Source organism: Solea senegalensis, unplaced genomic scaffold, assembly GCF_019176455.1.
Source record: "Solea senegalensis isolate Sse05_10M unplaced genomic scaffold, IFAPA_SoseM_1 scf7180000013032, whole genome shotgun sequence".
Lineage (NCBI taxonomy): Eukaryota > Metazoa > Chordata > Actinopteri > Pleuronectiformes > Soleidae > Solea > Solea senegalensis.
The window spans coordinates 118,137-143,972 of record NW_025320745.1 but is presented as its reverse complement, the minus strand read 5'-3'; the positions used below and the strand labels follow the sequence as shown (position 1 = coordinate 143,972).

General features: G+C 41.3%; 1 protein-coding gene across 1 annotated transcript in view; it reads right to left on the bottom strand.

Moving 5' to 3' along the window:
- Nucleotides 1-200: 200 nt before the first annotated feature.
- fhl3a (four and a half LIM domains 3a) overlaps nt 201-25,836 on the bottom strand; it is a 37,997-nt gene continuing 12,361 nt past the window's right edge. The window contains exons 2-6 of the mRNA XM_044015196.1: nt 9,081-9,256; nt 7,149-7,323; nt 2,915-3,084; nt 2,559-2,745; nt 201-1,574 (exon numbers count right to left, since the gene is read on the bottom strand). Of these exons, the coding sequence (XP_043871131.1) occupies nt 1,423-1,574; nt 2,559-2,745; nt 2,915-3,084; nt 7,149-7,323; nt 9,081-9,236 (840 nt within the window). The 5' untranslated portion in view covers nt 9,237-9,256 and the 3' untranslated portion in view covers nt 201-1,422. The remainder of the gene's footprint in view (nt 1,575-2,558; nt 2,746-2,914; nt 3,085-7,148; nt 7,324-9,080; nt 9,257-25,836) is intronic.

Sequence of the window (25,836 nt, the reverse complement as noted above, 5' to 3'; positions counted from 1 at the left end):
CACGCGCACACACACACACACACACACACACAGAGTGATCTTTCCTAGAAAGACTTTTTGAGCACACCAGATGGGTTTTCTCTGGCTTAGACAGTAAACACAAGTCTACAGAAAACCATGAGCTCATAAAGCAGTAATGTTTATTTTTTTTTCACTATGACCACAGAATACAAAAAAAAAAACTGTTCAGCAAACATCAGTCAGTGTAAATGTATTTAATAAGACTTTACAAATAAGACTTGTAGCTTTTAGTCAATTATCGTCTTCTTCTTCTTCTTTTTTAGAGCAGTAAGTTCATCCTGTTATCGCCCTTTCTGGCTCACCTTTCATTTTAAAATGCATATTTGCCAACTCTGACTCACCAGCATCAAAGCTGAAATAATGAAATATAGTACTTTTCTTCTTCTTTGTTTTTTTTTGTTTTTTTTTTATAGAATTTCCACATACAAGTTAAAACTAACAATGAAAAAATGAAACACCAACAGTGTTAACGGGAACAAAAAAAGAAATGAATGTGGCAAATCATGGCAGATTTCAGCGTCTTTCGAGATATAAATGAAGGCTCTTAGAGCAAAAGTGATAAAAAAACGTGTAAAATAAGTGTCATTGCAAAGTTTCACATGCACATATGTAACTGTAAAAGCGTGTCTTTAGCCATCGTCCTTAAAATGTGTTTTTATGTGCACATTACATCGGTAGCAAGAGATTATTTTATCCAAAGTGCAAACGACTTTATTGATTGTGACCGTCGTCATTTCTAAACCTAAATATCCCTCTTACGTTTACTTTATGACACATTTAAATTGGTCTTAACAACAGTGTCACAAATCCTTCTATGTCATTATATACAGTAAGTTGTTCAAGACACACAAAGCAAAACATACACTGTAGAAAGATAAACGTGAGAGAAAGCAACATTCAAAATGCATAAAACTGCAGTTAAAAGAGCATTAAAACAGCGACTACACCATACTGTGAAAATACAGACCGTAAGGTTTCCATTCTATTCTGCATCAGTGTTCTGTGTCTTCTCTTCAGAGCCTGAGCTTTACCTGAAGTGGCAATTTATTTATATAAAATATTAGGGAATTGTTTTTTTTTGGCAAAGTGACTAGCATTTTGCTTTTTTTGTTCTCTTTGGTTTAATAATACATCATATAAGAAATGTATTTTTAAGGCACGCTATAAAGTTTAATTCACAAAATCACAAAACTCTTTGGTTAAAAGAAGAAATGGGTGATGTTGTGGTTCATGCACCAACACAGGATGTTGCACACGAGCTCCTTGATGAACGTCAGTCTGAACCCAGACTGTCCCTCGCGGCAGAGGCAGCATTCGTTTGCCTGTGTTACCTTTGAAACGCTGGGACAAACGGCACAAGGTCATTCAGAAGAAGGGTGAGACTATTTGTGAGTGACGGCTCTATAGGTTGTTGTGGCAGTCGCGGCACAGGATCCTTTCCCCGTCGGGGAAGAAGCCGGCGCCCACCAGGGTCACGGAGCACTGGGAGCAGGTGAAGCATGGCTGATGCCACTGACGGTCCTCGAATGAGATGTACTTTCCTCCTCCAAAACCTGGGACAAGAAAAAAGAGACTGAGACTGATATCAAGGTCAGGGGTCAAATGTAGCCAAAGCTGGAAAAAGAGACGAGAGGAGATCACTTCATTTACAGTAGCTGAGTTACTGATATATAATAGTATGATAACACCAATCATCAAATTTTAGTGTCAACTTGTCGTATTGTTATTATTATTATTGCCATATTGAATGGATGAATGAATGAATGGTGAGATGAGATAGACAGACATTTGAAAGGGCAGGGGTGGGCACCTACTGTGCCCTGGTGGGCCAAAGGCAGCCGGGCCCTGGGGGACGGAATTTCATGTGAGCCTCTGTGGACCTCCACACATTATTGTTTGATTGAGCAAGTTCAAGTTGTGTTTTGTAGCCAGTAGGGCACTTCCTCATGTTTTTACCCCTCTGGAGACCACTTTGACGTGTGTCTTTTTACTCAAGAGGGCACTTTGGCGCGCTGATTATTTGTCCGTTAGGACATCAGGGAGGAACGCTTGTGCTCTGTGACTGTGGCGAACACGGGTGAGTGTCTGACACTTTTCTCTCTGTGGCTGAAGCAACACTTGAGCTACAACTTTTAACATACTTCATTTCCCAGAATTCCTCACATGACAGATATTTAATCAGTGAAATGGTTTAATTGGCCTTGGGTAAATGATTGCACATAGATTTGAACAGTCCTGCACACCAAATATGACTTTCCTGTCTCTGTAGTTTTAATAATAAGTAAAAAGAAACACCGGGGCCTTTCTGTGTGGAGTTTGTTCTCCCTGTGTGTACATGTGTGTGTGTTTTCTCTGGGTTCTCTGGTTTCCTCCCACAGTCCAAAAGCATGCAGAGGTTAATTGAACACTTAATTGGTGAGTGAATGGTTGTTCGTCTGTCTTTTGTGAAGTCTGTCATCTTCACAATATCATAGTTCATGGCACTTTATTCCATATTTAAACAGATCTAGGTATAGGGGACAGTGATGTGGTCTTGCCTGTAATGGGTTTGCTGCAGGCCTCACACTTCTTGGCGTACAGGCTGCCAAAGCACTTGAGGCAGTAAGGGCTGTCGTCTCTGGAGGTGAAGTGTTGACCCGCCAGCTGCGTCTTACAGCTGGCGCACACAAAACACTCCTTATGAAACGGCTCATCCCGGTAAGTCACGCCGCCTTTAGCCAGGGTCTGAAAACAAAACAGGTTGGATGTTATGTGAAGATTGCTTCTGAGATCTCTTCCCCTGTGTGCAGAGCCAGGATTAATCCCACTCATGTATCCCATGATACATTCTTTTTCTCGCGAGGAGAGCGAGTGGAAATTCAACGAACAATTACGAAGCGACAACTGCACTGACCTTTTTACAGCGTGTGCAGCGAGGGGCGAACTTGTCCTCGTAGCAGGCAACACAGTAGTGTTCGTCCTTGTCGGGGATGAAGGACTTGGAACCGATGGGCTCTTCGCAGCTGTGACAGATGAAGCAGCCCTCGTGCCAAGTAGAGCCTGCGTACTCCAGCTTCCTGGTACCTACCACAGAAACAGAGAGAGAGAGAGAGTGATGAAGTTTGTTTTTGTGTGGACAAAATGACTTTTTAACCTTTGCCCACTAATCAGTGAAAGTCTGCGCAAGATGTACTTTCTCACAGGAATGGGTCAAAAGGTGTAATCAATATATTTGTGTATTTGTGAAGAGCGAGATACAAACAAACTGTATTTTATGTGCATAGAAAAAAACAATAGCAACTGAAAACAACAAATTGAATCAATATGACCCTGAACAGGGTGAAATATTACAAGCATGCATGAAATGGACTTTTAATTGTCGTGGTGTGTTTATTCCTTTCTCTGTTGGTTTATTCTTTCATCATATTTGGTATGATCTTTGTTTGTCTACATAATATTGACTCTGAAGATCCTGGAGGTGAAGATGTAGACATTTCATTTATGTATGATTTATGTTTATTTAGCTTTAACACCGTTTTAGAGGGGTTGAGCTTGTTTTTGTTTTTTTTTGTTTTGCAGACATAATTGTGGGTCATTTTGTTGTTGTGTGTTGTATATGTCGCATGGATTTAAATATATTTTTAAATGAAAAATAATTCTTGTATAAAAAAAGGAAACTAACTAAATTTTTACTCAAGTGACAACCGGCTGTGACGTCATCATGAGAATCTAAACTCCAGATTTGGCTGGAGTTAATTGACATTTTGCTGCAACCAGGCTCGGATTGAATGGATGGAAATATCATTTAAAAAATTTATTTCACTTTGTAAATGATATCAATTTACAAAATGTAAATTGTAAAACAAGTGAGGGGGGGGGAATGGATTTCTTTTTGCAACTAGCACAGTTGGGTTAACTTCAGGAGAAACCCAGAAGACTGTCCTTTTTTATATATATATATATACAATCTATGATTTTACTACAGAAATGCTTCAATTTCTTCATATTTGAAGAACATTCACAATAGGACAGATGTACAACACAATATACAGACGCAGCTGCCGTATGTAACCATTTAGGATGGTTTGGGTATTTTTGGTCGTAGTTTTACTGAACTATGAAACTGAATACATGAACTACACAAAGGCAAATAAATAAATCATTTAGATTTATTTCATTTGAAATCAAACCTCCACAGACCCCAAGCAATTCATCTTCTCGCCCGCCTGTTTTTATTTGACTGCTTGGTTTATTCTACTGTGACGCTGTGGTTTGTGTGATGCTGACATTTTGTACTTGTACTTTTTGTGCTGTCTGCACTTTGCTAATGTTTCACTGCTCCAGGCTGTGTGCTGCACTGTTCTCTAATCAAGAACACACACAAAAAAAATCCCCCTCACAAACATTCCAGGTTATGAACTCACAGGAAATGCACTGGTTCAATGAGGACAATATCAGAATTTAGGTAGGAGTATTGTGCAGAGGCAAAACCCACTGCTTAGAATTACTTTGGTGCAATTTTAGAAGAAGCAGCAAACAAGTTTTTGTACCACAATGGAAAATCTCCATTGTTTATAAAATTCTGCGTAAAGCAAAGCCATATTTCCTTGTACAATGTATTTGTATGTACGCTGTTAATGCTGTATTTATTGTGGGTTTTAAGAATGTATGTATATTTAGCCTTTGAAATGCCTGTCTGTCTCACACTGTCTTCTAACAAGGACGGTCATTGTGCTAAAGTGTGCACAACGACAACAATGAACAAGACTTTCTCCAGCGACAGAAGCATTTTTCATCACCTCAATCTTTTTACCCCAACAGCTCATGAGGACACGGTTCACGTAGCTTTGCATTTAAGTTGCTTTTCTCACTTTGTTACCAACATAAACCACTTAAGCTCCAGTCCTTAAACATACAAATGATCATGTAAAATGTAGAATGGAGTCTCTTTTAGTCCCACTTTGGTGAGTGTGTATTGCCCTAGTGTTGTAGTCAAGACCACCTAAACCGAGACCAAGTCGAGACCAAGACCACAGTGTATCGAGACCAAGACTTTGAGGGGTCGAGACCGAGACAAGACCTAGACCGTTAGCGTCGCTTTGCAGAATTCACACGTTGCGCCGTGTTTTCTTTTGCAGGTATTTATGCACAAAAAGTCTTTGTGGTTTTTATAGATGAGTCGGCTGACATCTTCTCACGGCCTCTTCTCCTGTCACTCACATGCACTTTTGTGGGGGGTGAAAGGGGGAGGGGTGACAAAAATTTCAAATGATAAATGAGTCAAGTTATTGGTTGTACCCCGAAGCAATACGCAAAATCACAGTAATGATATTAACAAGTTAATCCAAATAATGCACAGGCCATTTATTGATATCCCCACAGTTGTGGTCTTAAACGGTAACCGGGAAAGACCGAGTAAAATGCAGTTGATTCCGAGACGAGACCTTCAAAAAGTGGTCTACAACCAATGTCGAGTACTACAACACTAACGTACCCACCAGTGACACTTGGTCTGAGGCTTGACACTCATAGGGGGACGGGACCTCATTCCCAGGATGTAAACAGTGTCCGCCATCTTTGCTAAGAGTTACGCTAACAGGACTAAGTGTCACTGGTGGGCACGTAACAAAGAAAAGAATGAAGATATTTCTCCACTCAGGGGAAACTGAGGTTGGGAAGCACAATATTCTAGTAAGACAAAGCTAAATGCAAATCGGTGAAGTATTCCTCTAAGTGAAAATATTACATTATCACTGTGTTGCGATTCCAGCTCTGTCGTGTCGCCTCCTTTAACCTCATACCATCAAAACCACAGCTGACTGACTGCTCACACAAACCCAGAGGGGGAGAGGTTGTGTTACTCAGTGCCACACACAACCTGAGTGATTCATTCAATATAGCTCATACCTTAGACACGGTTTGATACCTTGATTATTTAATAGCCCGGTAAACCCTGAAACTGATTATGGGCCCATGCCTATAACATTTACAGCATTTTTAATGATAGTCAGAGATTCAAACGGCTAAAATCGGCACAAGCAAGTGCACATGTAATGCTGCACTGAGGTCACTTTAAAATACTATTTATAATAGTATTTTATTTTATATATAATACTGTTTATGTTTTTCTTTGTGGGACTGTTAAGTTTATTGTGAAAGGACATTTTTAATCATTTAAGCACTACTGGACCCCAGATTTCACACGACAATGTACAGTAATGTGTATTATATTATTAAATCACTAAAGCACTATACATATATATATATATATATATATATATATCACTATAGCAGTGTTTCTCAACCCCGGTCTTCTGCTCTGCATGTTTTAGACGCTCCCTTGCTCCAACACATCAGATTCAAATGGTTATCTCATCATCAAGCTGTGCAAAAAAGCATGACCCGTACATCTGAATCCGGTGTTGGTGCAGCCATGCAGAGATCCCCAAGGACCAGGATTGAGAAACACTGCTCTACAGCAATCTTCACCTCTTATGACTCAACTAAGCCTGAATTACTCATAACCCTGTGGTTGAGATGTGTGGGCACTGCAGCACATGAGATTACCTTCATGGAATCAGTTGCTGCTTTGTGGAGGCCGCGTTAGCTGCAGGGATAACTGACTGGCTTATCTCTCGTTATCATCAGTCTGCTGGCAGCACGCCTGCCCGCGGTTCTGGCTTACAGACAACAAGTCAAGCAGATTGGCAATTACTGTGTCATATTTAGCCCTGGCTACTGCTTAATCATGGACTCTCACCTCATTTGTCATCCACTAAAACCTCGTCCCTCACTGTCCTTCTCTGTTACTTTATACTTTTCATCTGTCCCTTCTTTTCCGGAAGTGTGTTGCGTCATCATTTTCCAGAGTCATTTGCCTTACTATTTCTGGTTTAGTACAGGGCACTGTCAGACGCAGGATACTTTGCAAGTTACACACACTGAATTTTGAATACTATTTTAATCAGGTGATTATCGAGCCAGAAATACAATTTTCAAAAGCTCTACTGAAAGAATGTGCTGCAGATAAAAGAACAGTGAAATAGAACATTTGTCCTCATCACCATCAACTAATAAAGTTGCTTGAAAGAAGTAGAATGTGGTTTGTAGAAGTACTTAAACAGCGATAACTGTAAGTATCGTCGTACCTGGCATCACGATCTTGTCGCAGGCTACGCACTTGGAGGAGAACTCGTTACAGTAACAGTCATTGCAGAGCAACGCGTCGTCCTGGCTGGTGAAGGGTTCGTCCGCCAACGAGCGATCGCAGCGGAAACAGCGGAAGCAGTGCTCGTGATAGTGCCGGTCCTCATAGAAGAGCTCCTGGCAGCAGAACAGAGGGCGAGAACAAGGACAATGGAAGTCATTTCATACAGTTGTGTTTAAATACAGCGCATTCCTCATTTTGTGATTCCTGCAAAACACTTACAGTATCTATTTACATTATATAGGATTGGTGTGTACAATTTAGTGGTATGGCTGCTCAATGAATAACAGGTGTGTCAAAACAGCATTAGAATAAAACACTGCAGTCATGCAGAGATTCTCTGGTCCTTTGCTCTACGAAAAAGAACAGTGTGTACAATTTGTGACATGTAATGGTGAAACTGCAGACTACATGTCACAGAGGACTCCCCTGTCCACCCCTCCCATTCCAAAGCATGACAGGAAAACTAAAAGTGGCCTTCACCGACCAGAAATGATGCAACTCTCCTTCGTTCATGCAGTAAACACAAAACACACACTTGGACTGGTTTGGCTGTTTAAGGAAGACTCTTCCCTTATAAAGTACATATAAGTACATATAAAATGTTCTTTCTCACGCTAGAAAAAAACAAACTATTTTTATTTTCGAGCAGTTATATTTGCACAAACATCCTTCTGGGTAGTATTTTAAATGTTTATTCAATAAACCACACTGGAACTTTAAAGGAAGTGTCTTTGCACTCAACTGTGAATTACACAATCACAATATTGGCCAAAATAATAGCATAATCATGCTATTAGTTTTTCCTGTTCCTGTCATTAGAAACATGAAGGTGAAAGATCCATTCACAGCCCTTGATATAAAGAACTACAATTTTGGGTTGACACAAATGAGAGAAATTATGTTTATGAATTTATTTTCATTTGTACCAATATATTCTCTTACAGACTTTAAGAATTGCACAATGCAGTCATCTCATCTGCATGAAGCAAGTACAGGAAAGACTTGAGGCGAGACTAAACAACACTCAAAACCAAAAAGATGAGTGCGTATTCTCTCTGTTTGAAAATGACACATATAATGTCTGCGTACGCAGCCTCGGTCAGTGGGCGGTTACTTGCACATATTGTACTTTAGTGCATGCTTCTGTTTGAAAATGTTTTACAAGGGTGGGAGTGAAATCATTGTCTGCAAGGCACCGACCCAACAAATCCCTGGCTCGTCCAGTGCCCTTGAGGATGTTGACAACTCATGCGCTGCCTCCGCTATCCAAACGACTAAACGCGGAAGCATGCCGCGTTCTATAAACTCAAATAAGTAGCATATTTCAGTCTCTGAATGCACCACTTCGTGTTAGTGTTTTCCATTAAGGGAAGATTGAATTTTAACTTGATTGTGGCAAAGGAGACGTTCTCTCATGCTGCATTTTTACAGTCTAGCCTTTTGGCTTCTGTGGACTTAGTGGAAATTGCCTGTATAATTGGGAGGTAAATTAGCCTTTACTGCGTCTTGCCACACAAAATATATAGAACACGCCTCATTTGCCATGAATTATGCGTCATTAAAGTGGCATAACTTCTGTTTTCACTGCCCGAGGCCACATCACAACGTGACAAACAATGACTGGGAGCTAATAAGGGTTAGCTCTTTTGATGTGCTTTGACTTTGTTTAAACTGTTAATATGTTGATCCCGGTGTGGAAAGACTGAGGTCATAGTGTGGGATTCATTCCAGTGAATACACTACAGCAGAGACAATAAAGGTTGCAAGAATGTTTTTTTTTTAATTTAATTTTGAAAACCTGTATGTTCTCCACTTGTTGTGCAACTGATGGCTGATTACATGCCTGTTCATGTCATGATAGATGCCTTACCCTTGCGTCGTGGCCGATCAGTTCTTTGCACTCATCACAGGTGTTTGAGAAGCGGCTGTCGTAACAGGGGATGCAGTACGGGCTGTCGTCTGACTGGATGTACTTGCGGCCGTACAGCGATTCTTTGCAGTTGTCACAGTCAAAGCGGTCGGCCATCGCAATTCTCTTCTTCAAGTCTGAAACGGAAAGAAGAGGATTTTTTTAATGAGACGCTCAAGACTAGAAAAGTGTGACAGAGCGTCACCTTTAAAACACACACACACAATATTGAACTTATGCCACGAGGGATCTCTAAGACAAAACAATAACAAAAGACCTGGCTTGATAATGTCAGGAAACAGTGCGGGATCATGGGAATTGTTCTCTTGTTGAGACTGAGCTTTACAAGGAGAACTTTGGCAGCAGAGCACACGGCAAACGCCAACGAGTCGTTGTGATCCATTAGTGGCAAAAATGAAAGTAAAAGACACATTGATCAGTTAATAGAACCCGATATTTCCCTCCTCACGCTGATGTTTACCCCAGAAATCTTAGCAGAGACAGGTAAAGCCGATGATGTCATTAAAAGACGGCTAAAATGAAATGAACAGAAATTTGGCTCAAACAAAACACAAAGAGCAAGTGGAAAAAAAGAAAGACAGACAGCGGAAAAAGAGAGGAGGGGAGAGTTATGAGAGACAGTGCAAAATGCCTATTAACTTTTATTGGTGTGTGATGAAAGTGCAGCGGATGCAGAGGCGAGAGGATGAGCGAGGGAGCTGTCACTTTGCTGTCTTTCAGTAACAACCAGACTCTTTCCTGCCGCTGTCAACTGTGGCACAGTCTTATCAGCAAGTGGGGAAATGAGTGGATGTGAAACCCACACACACACCTGTACATATTTATGAGGCAAGAACGACAAATACAGAAACGCTGTGAAGTGTTTGTGAGCGTGATCCCCTCACTAGATGTTTCCTTTTGGCCTAAGGATGCACCTACAGTAACACGCTGATACAGACACTGTTGAAAACATGGTTTTTAATTGTGCAACGGGCCCTCGATCACCTTGATGTGACGCAGTATGGCAAACAGTGGTAAATGCAATGACACTGCACATGTTCTTACTCATTAATGATTAATGCGTAATGATTTTTCATGATAAGTGGTTTTGGCTCAATATTGACATGTGGGAATTTTAGACTCTCAAGGAAAAGGCTGCTGGAGAATAGTTTTGCAAATGTAACTGTGGGTCCTGACCCAGACTACGGGTGCATGACAACAGTTATAATATAATATAACTGAAAAAATATCTATTAAATAAAATATCACAGTGTTTCATGGCGTGATACTGTATCGATACAGATACTGGATTCATAGCTCCAATGCGCCGGTAGCTCAGTGGTAGAGCGACTCATCTGTGAACGTGGAGGTTGTGGGTTTGATTCCCAGCTCTGCTAGTCTACGTGCCACTGTGCCCTTGGGCAAGACAATTAACCCCACGTGGCTCCTGACGGCTGTGTGAATGGGTATGAAAGATGAGTGATAGAAAATGTGCTGCACATAGATCAAGACTAGAACAGCACTATATACATTCAGACTAGAGCTGAAACAATTAGCTGCTTAATCAATTACTAAATTATTCAACAACTATTTAGATAATCGATCAATCAGTTTGAAGCTTTTTTTCATGAGTAAAACAAGATTTCCAATTGTTTAAGCTACTTAAATGTGCTCCCAATAACAAAGAAATCATTAAAAGTGATTCATTTTGGTCTGTGGACAAAACAAGACATTTGAGAACATCATCCTTTCCAGGTTTGACAAACACCGATCAACATTTTTTAAGGTATTTATAAGATATTTTATGGACCAAACGAGTAATCGAGAAAATAATCGAATACAAACCATTTACCATTAAAATAGACTATACTGATTCTTGCCAGTAACTTTTTTTTACAAAAGCATCTCTGTTCTACTTTATGCTGGTGTTTTTGAGTGGACAGCAAAGTAAGAATTTCATTGTACAGGGAAACGTGTTTCTTTACTGTGCATATGACAATAAACACTTTGAATTGAATTGAATTGAATTGAATTGAATTGAATTTGGGATATACTGTGATTTTGTGCCTGAAATAATAAAGAGATTATTAAGCACTAAATCAAACAAAAAAAGTGTTGCAGTATGGCTGGAGGGAAGTGATAAGTGATGCAGCTCTGAGAAAAGATGCAGTGCAGCTCATTTACTCTGACCACACACTAACAATCATCTCCACTTAATATCACAATCAATTCAACTTGGAACTTCAGGTACTTCCTATCTCGCACACACACACGTGTGTATATGAACATACATCATAATACAAGCATATAAAGCACGGAGCAGGCAACCACACACACACACACACACATACATAAAAAGCACAGGGTGACATAGAAAAATGAACAAAGTGTAAAAGCCAAATCACACAGAATCTGTCATCAAGGAAAACATTAGTCCCAGACTCTCATATTTCATCTGTCTCAGCCTTTAGTGAGACACAAGCCCTTAATGAGTTAAGGGCAACAAGTTCACCACCACAGTTCAACAACCATTTCCCCAAACTGGAGTGTCGCTTTCAGCTGCCTTCAACAACTCCAAGACATAGTTCAGAAAATGTAAATACACGACAGCCCTGCAGTCATGTGTATACACTGGCTTGCATCGCTGCACAGCCATAACTCTCTAACTAATGACTGAATGGATACATCTCACATATCTCACATCTATCTGAATGCTATGGCAAGGTCTCAGAATAAGCAGCTGTGGTTGGCCTGTGTGATCTGCAACAACATGCTGAACTTGCAAGTCTCTGCGCATTGGACGCTTCATCCATCAGGAAAATTCCCGTGACGTTTGCCGTAGGCCCGCGTAACCACAACGTCAAAGCTTAGATCAACTAAGTACACGGTTGAGAATGAACACAGCACCTAATGTTATCTGCAGTTCCAGGTAGGTATGCGCTGTCCGCGCTTGCCAGGTAAGCGAACGAGACGAAGCATGACTCACAAGAGCCGGGAAGGCAGTGCTGTGACGTCTGACGTCTGTCTGATGTCAGCTTTAATTTCCAAAGCAAATCAGGCGGCTGTTTTTGACCCTTCCACACATCATTCACATGATCCACATAAGCATTGGCTTCAACACAGAAGAAAGTAGGTCATCATAGGTGGAAATACAGTACCTCTCGTACAGGATGATGAATATTTGAACACAGATGTTTAACTATAGCTGACATCCCCGTGCCTGGGTTAGATCACCCACTGTGTTCCTGGTTGCTAACCATTAAAGCCCTGTGCAGCCTTGGCCAGCCGCCCTCTCTGCAAGTGTTTTAATGGTCTCCAGTGAGATAAGGGTGTGAACAAGAATGACTGGTTTTCTAGCATTAGGCACTAAGGCAAGGTTTGGTGCTTCTCAGAGGATTTTAAAAATTGATTTCTTCAAATTTTTATTCACCCCAGACGAGTCCGAGAGGTAGGACCACACACATGCCACGGGGCATTGTCATCAGTCGTATGTAGAAAATGTAAAATACAAGAGGAAAGCAATTATGGATGCATTCATACATTAGAAATCTAGTCTTTCTTGTGATCAGATCTTATGATCTGCATCCAGACCAGCATTTCAGCTCCAAGTCAGGTGTTGTAAGTCCTCTGGAAGTAGGAGGAGCTACCAATGATGAGAAACAACAATGTTGAAAACAAAGAGTAAGTATTTTTTTTATAGGAAAGTGAAACTGAATTATCAGAACTTTTCATTCACTGCTGGAAGTTCGAGTTGTGGCCAATCAGGAGAGAAATGTGTGTAACTGCAGCTCAGTTTTCAAAGGTCGCAGTTTCTGCGCGTCAAGACTTCAACGCAGCCCTGGAGTTTTGAAGCTAAAATGAAGCCTGCAGTATTTTCAGACTTGTGAGTAGTGTGGATGTAGCCTGATTCACTTTAGTAGCATCCCCACCAGCCAAAGACCCATAATCACATCCTACAGTGTAAAGCCAGAATGCAGGTACTAAACCACAGTTGGCAACATGACACCAATACAAATATGTGTATATATATATATATATATAGATATATATATATATATATATATATATATATATACATATATATATATATATATATATATATATATATATATATATATATATGTACAGAATATTACGCTACAAAATCAGAAGAGGTGATTGTTCTGACTTCCGGTCAGGTAGTGTTTTCATTTCACTGTGGTGTTTGAGTGGCCACTGCACAGCCTGGAGTGAAGTCCTGATGGTAAACGCTCTCACAGAGAGGGGCTGTGACGTCAGTGCACTGACCCCTGCTGTGATGCACTAAGACGTGACTGCGTGCAGAAATGACTGACCCAAAACCCACTGTACTGAAACTGAAGACTTGGATCTGGGTCACAGTGAACTCTGGTACAAAGGCCATTTCTCACAAGGCTTTGTATCCACTACTGTATAAGCTAACTTCCCAGCAGCAGTCCATCTCCGTCTTGTCCAGAACCCAGTGACTAAGAACCCCACTTTGGGTCAATAATGTTCCCAAATACCAAAGCTGTGAGTGAATTCATCCCCCTGGGAAAAGTGTGGGCTTCAAGGAAATCGCCAAACTCTCCACAAAAGACAACCACCCAGAAATATTTGAACCAACTTCACTTATAGCTCTGTTACAAAAAGTGGGGATATATGTATTACATGCAGCAATAATAGATGAGTCAGTGTGAGTGAGTGTTTTGGGATTATTGGTAGAAACGACTACAAATACCAACCAGTAAGACAGAGAAGAACAACAATTACAAATAATATTACACAAATAATCCTTCTTGACATTTTTTGTTTCCCAGGAGCTGATGTTTCCGTCCGTACAGGTGTTCTTAATTAATCATAATGTGAACAATGCAGAAGAAAGTGTGACTCATTCTCAATTTTACCTAATTCACATAATTGTGCACAAGCTGTTTTCCTCCCGAACATTTTTTTTTAAATCTGCCAACTTCCAGGACCAGAGGAACAATTCTGTTCTCAGTGGAGCAAATTAAAACCTCCGACCTCCTGATAAGTTTGCTTTAAAGTAAGATTCAGCAAAGTAATTATTGCCTGCTTTGCATATATGTTTGTCATTTTGGTTTTGCCATTTTCTTCCAAATCTAGACAGTAATTTGCTTGTAACGGTGCAGCATGATAAACGATTACAGTGAAGTGACTGTAAATCCTCAAGAGTGGCTTCAATCTATTTAAACCACGGAAAAAAATGCTGTGATTTACGCCAACGGCAAATCTTCAACTTCATCCGAATTCCACAGTTGAATCATTCTACATTTACATCTTATTACAGTGCACATCACCTTGAATAGCCACAATAGGAGCACATTTTAAACACCTGAATAAAAACAGTGTGCAGCTGTGTTTTGTATAAATCTCCAGACACCTGAGGCAACACACAATCATGCATCCATCATAGAGTCAAGAGTAGATGTTCATGGTTCTGAGAGTTCTCATTTTCCGTTGTATTTTAACATCATAACAAAGCTTCTATTCTCCACTTTCTTCCTGCAACATGAGACCTATATATTTCATTATCGAGACACATTGTCTCAAGAAAACAAATGAAAATTGACAGATATTTATTGCACGTTATTTATTCCATGCATATGTTGTTGTGTTGCATTCTGGGATGTGCCGCACCGTGTAACTCCCTTGACCTGTCCAGATAGCAGAGGAATGCCAAGGCTGAATTCTGCTATTCATCACAAGCCTTCCTGATTGACATAAGGGGTGAGGTTCAGGGCCAACTGTGAGACACCACAGAGCAGAGGACCAGTGTAAACCAGACCATGTGCTGTTGCCGGGTGATGGTTGGTAACTGAAGGGCAGACACAGATAGCCTGTCCAGTCCAGTCTCACAGGCACAGGCTTGTTAATCCCCAGCCCAGACATTGCTTATGCTCTGGTTGATCCCAAATGAACAGTCTGCACAACCTGCTGCTGAAAGGCCTGCCAGCTCTTCCCTCCTGCCCTGCCATCGCTCTGAACAATCGCCTTGTAAAATATCTCTTTCACTCAAACTCGACAAAGCATTTACATGACGGTACATTAGCAGAGGGGAGACGATATCTTCTCCGCTGTGTGTCGTCTTTCTAACGTCTCACCTCTGGATGAGAGAAGGGAATGACACTTGTGTAGATGTAACACGTTACATTTTAAGGATTGGATTTATTAAAATGTCAAAACTAAGTGTAATGCCACCTGTAGAATTGTCTTGTGTTGCAATCATGGTTCAACTGACACAACGATCACCTCTGTTTCTTGTCCGTTGAGTAAAAGTCAGTTAAAAATCTCATCCCCCTCTGCTTTGTCAACTAGCTCATTATCAAGAAAAAGTAGCACATATGTGGAGAACAGACATGACTGAAGCCTTTCACTGGAGCATAAATGGATGTTTAGTCAAGTGAGGGGAACCCTGACTCACTGAGCATTTGTATGTCACAGTTTACACCACTGTTGTTGTTTTTTAATGATGTACAGTGCAGCTCTGTTATCGTGGCACATACAAGTATGGAATTGGCAACATTATCTTTATGAGCTACTTCCTGTGATAAGACGTGTTGCCTCACTGTGTCCTCTCCATTACTGGACTTCTTTATCTGATCCAGGAAAAGTCAATGAGACCAGAGCACCAAGCATTTGACTAATACTTAATGAATATACTTCAGGGGCTTCATCGTCCACCTGGAGAAAAGTGGCACACAGAGCAGCGCAGATGTCTCGTTTCATCTTCACGCCCAGTGCCCACGGTGTCTCCTTTATCACGCTCATCTCTTCAGCAGAGAATCATACACCTCCAGTTTCCTGCATTCGTCATTTAAATAGCTGGATTGTAAAGCAATGACAAGTGAAACTCTGATTGGCCTCTTTGATGATACACCCAAAACACACCTACAAATATCTCAGACACTAAATACGAGAATACGTGACGTGTAACTAAGGACATGGCCTCTGAGTCATCAGAACCCTTGGAGAGAGAGACATGAACATAATCCATCTGACACTGTGTCATAAACATAAGAGCTGAACCATTTTTAGTTTTTTTTTTTTAACTTAATGCAATTTACATTTTACAATAAGTCACCAAATGAAAAGTCTTGCGTGCCATGAGGTGCTGAAATATTGGATAAGATTGAACAACATCGCTGTCCCCTGTCTGGTTGCCACTGGACTAAGACAAATGAATTTTTTCTAGTGTGTGTTTTTGACATTTGACTTATTTTTGATATGCCTAACCAAGCCCTCAAATGATACACTAAAGTGTCCAGCTCTTTCTTCCTTATCCCGACTTAACCAAGGAACTTTACTGCGTCTGGAAGACGTCCAGGCACCAGACAGAGAGCAATGTGATGGTATGTGTTTACACAAAAGAAGCCGTTCCACTTTTCCTCTAATTTGATTTAAGACCCGGTTTAGTATAGGTTTAGGCTTAATATAGATTTCGGATTAAGATCCTGCTCCAGCATTCGTTTGATTCTAAATGTCACTGTCTTCATTTTTTTTTCCATCCTTTTACTGTGTCTAATCCCCTCCTGGTGTTTGACTTCTCTGTTTCGTTGTCTCTCTTCTCTGTGACATTTTGTAAAAGGAAGCAGTCATGTGTACTTAAAGGAGACCTGCTTAACTGCACACGCCGTCCTGTGTCGCATTAGTCTATTCGCTGCCATAACACTCAGGTAGTTACAGGTGATTAAGTGGCTTTTATAGGCACTACTTTTTCAGGCAGATTAGACCTTACTTTTCACGATAAAATCCACACTTGTTTAAGTGTCCACTTGGACATGAAAGTGCACAAGTCACAAAGGACACATAAACACAGACTACTAGACTTTCTCTTGTACTGAAGTAATTCCTTTTTGAGTGTTTTTGTGTGTGTGTGTGTGTGTGTGTGGGCAAATTTGACCTAACTTTAAAGTTGTTGTTTTTTTCTGAGGGTTAATACTTGGTTTTGAGACTAGACTTGGTTTCAGCGGAGGCGAACTAAAAATGAGTCATTGTATCAAAATATAACCAAACACAGACAACATAAAATAAATGCCACTACAAGTCAGTCCCATGTAAATCCTGTAAAGAGTCTACGGCTTAGCTACATGATATTTCTAAAGTCGCCAACAGCCAGAGCTTGTGGAAATCCCTGCAGCTGGTGTGGAGGTGATTGGGGTGACTGCCAAGCTAAAACATGCCCAGATCAGCTCTGATCTGGTACTTGCCATTGGGAAATCCCTACAGAAAAAACCCAAAACACTTCACTTCTAATGTTACACAGAAGGATGTTGCGTTCCTGTAGGTAGTACACAAATCTCAAACAATACAGTTGCAGATCAACAACAATTCAGATCCACAGATCCATTAGTCATTTGACATTGATTCCTCACCAGAAAACCATAACTGCCATCACAGCCATGATATTGAGGACTTTGCACAATCTGTGGGTATCAGAGTCTAAACTGTGGTATCTGCACTGATCCTCTGTTGAGATGCTGTTTGTAAACAACCAGTGGCTCAAACATGAGTGCTGTCCTTTTCAGATCACTGCCTGTCTTCCATTAGAGGAGAGTCTGGGCCACCCACATTCTCAGGACACTGTGGAAGTGTATATGCAAAAAAACTATCATCTGTCTGTTCCTTTTAAGAACCGTCAGAGGACGAGTTGTGGCAGGGTGGATGTTTTACCTGAGACTGCTCCTCTGTGGGAGCCTGGGTCAGACTTGAGGATCGAGTAGAGGCTGCAGGACCAGACACTGGAAACACTAACCTGTTATTGTCCCTGAGCATTTAAACACCAGCTGGTGTGGAGTGGGAGGCGACAGAGAGCTCAAATCAAAGCCGACATCATAAACACAAAGGAGGGAAATGACCACCTGCAGCAGAAAATGTCACCGCAGCCTTTGTAATTTGTCCCTTCTTGGCAACTTCTAATGACCATGCAAGTGCAGGGATATGACTTGATGTCTTTTAATATTAGCCTTGAACCTATTGTGTAGGACACACTGTAGAATTACAGGAAAATCTACGACTGAAGGAAAACTGGCCTGAAAGAAATGCACGTCAAACTTTGTGGCCTCAATTATTAAAGGGATTCGACAGAGAGATTTTCTGTAGAAACGACAAACAAAAGCACAGCACGTATACCACTGACGTACGCTCAGTTAAGCCGTAAAAACAAAAAGAAGAAGCATAATCTGACACTCACTTGGCACACGGAGGACTTGAAGACGTAATGGTAAGGAAGACTCCACATACATGGAACTTTCTGAGGGAGCAGTGCAGCTGAAAATGCAATTGTCGCATCTCATCTGTCCCCTTCCACACGGCTGTCTCAATCCCAACTTTCCACAATACCCCACCGACACCAAACAATAACATTGCAATTACTCTAAATCATACAGCGCTGCAACTGCTGTCCCAACCACCGTGAGGGAAAGTTTGGAACTGAGGAGCAAAACTGAATTTATTTTTATATCACTCGGTGTGGATGGCCTAAAGACTGCATTTTTGGCCTACATTTGTCTTCCTTTGAAGAAAAAAAAAAAAAGAGCACTGCCATACGTTAGAGAGTCACATCTGGTTTGCATTGGGGAAACTATGCAGTCGACTCCTGAGTGCCAGTGGAGGTTTTTGGAGAGTCACTGCCTGGAGAATGCAAGAAAAGGTAGTCTTTTTTCTTTCTCTCTGTGCTGGTATTTGCCAGTAAATGTTTAGATGGCAGAGGGACAACTGGAGTGAGAGTGAGAAAAGAGCCAGCAAATCTTAAAAGTAAGTATTCTGCTGGCTGATATTTGGACATATGGACATATGATGAGAGCATAGGAAGTGAGGAATGCAGAGGGAATGGAGATACAAATAATCTGTGATAACACAAACATTAAAAGCCGATTCTCGCCCAACAAAAATGAACTGACGCTAAGATAAGCATGTTGTATATAGCAAGAAGAAATCCAAGAAAGGTGCTAAAAGATCTCAGGGTAACAGTCTATCGGTGCTTTGGTGTGGCAACATGTTTCAGAATAAATAATTTGTGAACGATTGTGTTCCCCTGCAGCCACTTGACAGTGTACATTAGTTCTCTATGAACAAACAAGTTAGTAATCCCTATACCTCAGAGTTTCCCAGGCCAGAGCTGTGACCAAAAATGGTTATCTTATAGTCACAGTCGTGATATCTTCACATCCTCCCTGTCATCCTCAGCCCTGTGATCCAAGGGATAGGGAATCCCTTTGAAATCTGAAGCCTGCTCTGTTAAACCAAAACCCATTGGACACCTGCTTGAGGACTGTGGACCTGTGCCATTGTTTGAGCTAATGTTGTTTACAACTTATGAGGCGTACCAACACCTTATCTTCATTCAAATCAGACCAGAACGAGAGGCACGCTCAGTGAGGAGCGGGTACTTTTACTTGCAGGTTTGGTGATTCAATTAGATCCCATTCCCTCTGGTCAAAAAAACGATTTAATCCTGGCTTTAACCTGAATTTTGACTAGTGTGGAATCATTTAATTCGAGTCCACTGAGACATGTACTCATCTTCTGGCCATTAATAGAGCCGTTAACCCTGAATTTGACTCTTTACATATAAAATAGTAACGACTGTAACATTTTCCTTGAGCTCCATCTTCTTCCTCCGACTGTTTCTCCCTCGGGGCGTGTTTGAGACGTCACATTTCACGCATGGGTGAAACAGGGATGAAAAATACACCACAGGACAGACCGACAACTAGTAATGTTAATGGTGTTAATTGCCTTAGTGGGTACACTGAGGCTCAAAAAGCCCCAAAATGTGGGCTAATTTGAGTATGAAAGAGTCTTCATTGGTTTTACAAGTTCCACAAGAGGATGTTTCTACTAAACAAACCTCCAGAGGTGGAACCAAAAGAGACCCACCGCTGCATATCTTCAGAGGAAAAGCACAAATATCCATTTCTGTCTCTGTCTTTGCTACATGACCAGAGAAACTTGAACTTCACGTCCAACCACAAGTCACCCCAATGGAAAATTGCATGTGGAGAGCTCTTATAAATAAAACAAACTGCTTTAAACTCTTTAAACTGATGGAGCCACCTTTGCGTTACACAAGTGTCAGTAAGGATCTCAAGTGCATGACTTTGGAGGTTTGGACTGTGACCTATAATCACAGAGGACACTATAACTGTATCGCCCCAGCTTTGTGACATGATGAGGAATTTGGTTATGCTTGTGCGTTTGCTTTGACTATCTTTGCAGTTGAATTTCATTAGAATCTGACAGCTGTGTAGCCTTGATCTCAGCCAAAATACTTTTAGTTGTCTTCATTAGTTCTAGATGCAGACGTGTTGCAAAGTTCCCAATTCCACTCAGCAGCATTTTTGCACCATCCATGAGCAATTCAGACCAGGAAATCTCACGAATCCATCTTAAACATGTATTATATATGATACAAATGGTCGGACTATGATAAATGATAGATCTGTACCAAGCTCCTTCACCACAGTCACCCTTCTCTCCCTCTATTCACTATACGATCTGTATCTGTGTTGGTTTTGGATGTGTTTTTAAAAACATGCCTCCAAATCCATTGATACCAAGGTAGAGATTAGCAGACGTGCCTCAGTGTTGTAGAGAGAGACGGAGGGATGTTCTCTCTGTGGTACTGACATACACAAGCAGAACGGAAACACAAGGAAATGACACTTCTGGTAAGGACATACTCATGATCGTGATATTTTGTAGCATGTCCGAGTCCAGTAAGAACAAATCATTTGACATACTACTCTCTCAAAGATATTTGGATATATATTATTAGCACTAATAATATGTATTTAAAGTCAAATGGACAAACATGATCCCAGTGCACATGAGGTTGAAGAGGAAGGCTGCATCATCATTTTGACTTTGTTCTGTTCTGTCCGGACCGCTGCTAATTTATGACCTGGCTCCATTGCACTCATTAACACAAAGGTATTGAATACCAAGACAAAGTGTGAACCAAAAAAAAAGGCCACCCTACAGACCCTCGGTCAGTCCCAGGTGGTCGCCTCATGTCGGCTGAGTCAGCACAGCTATAGCTTGGACATCAAGGAGCTGGGCTTTAGTTTCACAGACTGTACACTCAGCAGTCTGAACCACAAACAACTGTGCAAACCCACAACTGCAAGCAATTATTTATAACTAATTTAGACTTGTGGCTCGTGGCAGCAGTGATGGCACCTGACCCCGAGGTTAATGCCCAGACAAGAGAGCTTTTCTTCTTCTTCTTCTTCTTCTTCTACTTTTAAACATGCATCCCAAAATCCCCACACATGAATATTCAGCGTGTTGTTATGAGCAGGTGGATGTTTCCAGCCACTGTGTGAAACTAAGGGCCTCCATGGGTATTATAGATACTGAGCAGCAAGACCAATCCCCATTTTAACAGCTGCACAAATTATCTCCCACAACCGCAACAGCCCGAAAAACTTCACCTCTCTCCCTCTTTGACTCTGTAACCCCAAGGAAATGGGTTCATATGAAGAAAAAAAACATTGGCTCAGAAAAACAGGAGGGGCTGCCAAATGTGAAATGACTGGGATGAATATCTCAGAAGTCATTTCCAGTATATGCAGCCTTTTTCCCCTTCTCTCTCATGCACATCTCCATGGCAACGTGTAAACAGTGCCCTCATTCCCCTGGACCATAAACATCTTGGCAGCAAAGTTTTGCTCTCGTTTCATCCTATGACTGGGGGCAAAACACAGCATTTTATTGGGGATGCTGTGGCAATGTGAACATTGATGTGTGAACCATAAAATATATTGAAGCTATCAGGGAACTCATATAATACATCCTAAAGTTAGATTATGTTGATTATTTTAGACTTCCTAACATATTTATGGAGCAGAGTCTGCAATGTCGAAAATCAGGTCAAAGTTACTTTAAGGTTCAGTGTGTAACTATTAGAGGTGTTTAGTGGCAGGAGTTGAATATACAGTACTACCTAGGGTTGAACAATTAATAGTTTTCAAAGAGAAATCACAATTGCCACAATGCAATTAGCAAATTGCAGAGGCTGCAATTTACACGTTTTATTTTTGATTGTTTTAGTTTCAATTACAGTTTTAAACTAATGTCCTATACAGTGCCTCCCCATTCTGGTGTCAATATTTTGATTTCATTCATTCATCTTCTACTGCTTTACCGAGGGTTGCACAGGTGCCAATCCCAGCTGACGGGTGCACCCTGGACAGGTCGCCAGTCCATCACAGGCCCACACAGAGACAATCAAGCATCCATGCTCACATCTACACTAGTGTCAATTAATGTCCAACTAATCCCCAAATCTGCATGTCTTTGGACAGTGGGAGGAAACTGGAGAACTGGATATGCACAAAGGCCTTTGTTCCGATCGGGTCACAAACCCGGGTCTTCTTGTTGCAAAAGCAAGAGTGATAACCATCTTATTTTAACCTATCAAACAGTAAATACTGAACTGAAGTCAATTTGCAATCAGAATTTGTGTCTTTGAGCCCAAATACTACCCATAAATATAAGTGTAAGCTTGCTTTGCAAACAGAAAAAGAACAATATTTATTTAAAGGCCACTGTAGTTCCCTGACACACATAAGAAAGGGAAGGGTGAACAGAGGAGACAACCTGCAGTCTCACCATTAGATGTCGATAATTCTCACACACTAGACCCTTAAAGTAAGTATGACCGCTCACCAGAGCATGCAGGCAAATGGATGCCATATGTTTATTGTAAATCAGCAGGTTGTAAAATTAAAAACATAAAAACAGACATGATAATGTGTGTTGACTTCTGAAACATCCTCTTGCACCATTTTCCTGTCATAACAAACATAATGTCTTGTTCCTTTATTCTGGCATTTACTGTGAGAACAAAACGTGGGTTCATTTCCTACAGGGCAACGACCCCATACACAAAACATGGAGTGGATAACAAGTCAGCATGCACCCGCAATGTGCTCCTTCCTGTTACCCCAAACAGAGCGACGTCTCTGGGATGTCTCAGAGAGATGCTCGCACACATTTGCAAACACAGAGAGAAAATGAAAAACAGGCGTATTATGTCTAAACACACCAACACAAGGACAGAGCTGCCGAGCTGTAGACACACCTGCAGCCATGTGCATGAATAAGCGCACACCTACGCTATTATGCATGCAAACATGTGAATGCACAAAGCAGAGGGTAGATAGAGAGATCAAACAAAAAATAAACACAGCAGCCAAACTGGGGGACAATGGATGACTTGTGCAGGAAGAGCAGGCACAGGGAGCAGCTGCATACACACACTCACAGTTTGTTTAGGTCTCTTTGTGGGGACTTCCTGTTGGGTGCAATCGCGTCTCATATTTACAGTCCCCCCGCTTTTTCAGCTCACATAAATAAAGCCGATCGGGTCATGCAATTTGGACATATTTAGGGAATTCATTTTAGAAAATGTGGCAAGATCTTGGTAATAAGAATGCAAACAGATTAATTCAAACCAGGATGACGACTGCCAAGACAACCACCAGCAAAACACAAAACAGAAGATTTACCCATTCAAATAATGATGCCATCATGACTAACATCAAGACTAAAGACAACTGGAGCGAAAGAGAGATTTAAACTATGAAAGATAACAAATTTACAGTGTTTAGATTTTTTTCCAATAATTCAACACATTGAAGCAAAGGGAACTAGTTTGTATGATCCCGCAGACGAAACACCTCCTTCAGGACCCAGTTCAGACCTGGTATTAACATCCAGCCTGAGTAATCCTATCACATGTGGACAGCTACAGGTCTGAAGGCACCCAATGTGTCCTAAATGCAGCTTCAGATCTGTGGTTTGAGAAGACACAGATGTGGACACATTTCAGAGCATGCATGAACACATCCTGTCCTCAGGACGGATTAGAGTCCGTCTACTCTGCTGACGTCCTCTGACCTGCTGCAGTTCCACGGTGTTTTTAATACTTGTCAGGGAACAGACATTGATTGTACTAAAAGTGTCATTTCTGTTCTCAAAAAGATAAATTACACACACGTGTATTAGCATATAGCACAGGGAGGGGAGAAACTGCTGTCCACTTGTGATTGTATTGAACTGAACTGAGGACTTTACAGTATATATTTTAAATAACAAAAGGTAAAACCAAAACATTAAATGTGTAAACTTACAAAGGTAATGATCAGACAATTCAATAAATAATAATTGGCTGATGCTGATGAATGGGTTTACTTCTCCCAGGTCTGAACAGGGCGTGTGTTGTCTTTGTCAGTGTGCTTTAGCTTTGACCTCCAGACTGATTACTGAGAAGTGACTCTGGCTGATGCCATGGCAGCAGCTCATTTTGTTTGGTGGAGGGAGGCCAAACGCGCTCTGATGAATTGCCACAAAATCAGGAAGTGCATATGTGAGTGGAGCTTTGTGACCTAAAGGTCATTTATCCTCCTCACCATACCGCAGGGAGAATGTCCCAGCCCTGAGATGCTGCAGGCAGGCCTTGTGGCTGGAATGAGCTCACTTCAAAGGTGTCCATAAATCATGTTGCCATGCGTCCAAAACTGCCTCCAACCACATCGCTGCACGTTTCCCGGTCATTCACCATCATCTAACATTATCTCCCATTTTCCGCTGTCCTCTAGTCTAAGTTCAGTCCTTGTGCCTTTGTGTCCTGTCATTGATGTTTTGAGATTTTGCATCCAAACATGCCATGACAGTCGAATCTGATTGTGCGGTGACGTCGTATTGAGCAGATTATGATAAATCAATCATAGCAGAGGAACATGAGAGCAGTGGAGTGGTAGTGCTCGATGTAAACATGTAATGACCTATACCCAATTAGTTTGATAAAAGAAAGCAATTCTCCTTTTGGGAGTCAATGAATCTCAGAGGATTTATCTGATGTTCACTGCAAGTTCAGAAATCCTAGAGCTTGTTTCTTGACTTTGCCAGAAGAGACCTGCAATCCGTCAGGTCCTTATCTCACAGTGTCACACACACGGGAATCTCTTTATCATGCAGCCATGCAAAACACCATTCATCTTCTCCACCTAATTCATTATCAGTGATAACATGCAAAGGCACGGCGGCGGTTGTTAAATGGAGCGACGACGTGAAAACAGGTGCTTTGGTAAACACTGATAGCATGGTTGAATTATGTTGCTTCCCCGAGCAGACCTGCCTATATCGCCTTCAATCTATTAACCACAATTCCTCATCAGACTCCGTTTTGACCTCGCTCTGCTTTTATCCTGCTCCCTCTTTTCTATAGAGACACCTTTTTGGCTTTAGAGGATGTGGGAAGACAAAAAAGGCACACACAAATTGAGAAGCTAGTGGAAGGCACATGGTCGCCTTCGTGGCTACATGGCCTTGTCAACGATCAAGAGACGTGTGAATGTAGAGTATGTCACACATCTACCTAACTGAAACTCTGGCTTGAATATTGGACAGATCAAAACAGACGAGTCGTTTGAAAGGTACGCTGTGTTTCCATCAAGATATGGTTCCGTTTGGTACAGTACAGTTTGGAATGGTAAAGCTCTGGGTCAGGCTTGCGTTTCAGCTGAGAACAGTACCTTTACTTGTTAGGCAGGGCGTGGGCTGTGTCTGATGGCTATGTGGCGCAATGTCCCCCAACAATGGAAGGACATCCAGCCTCAACTTCCATGGGATATGTACACCGAATGCAAGGGCATGACATTTTTCTGTCGCCCAATCAGCTGACTGTCAT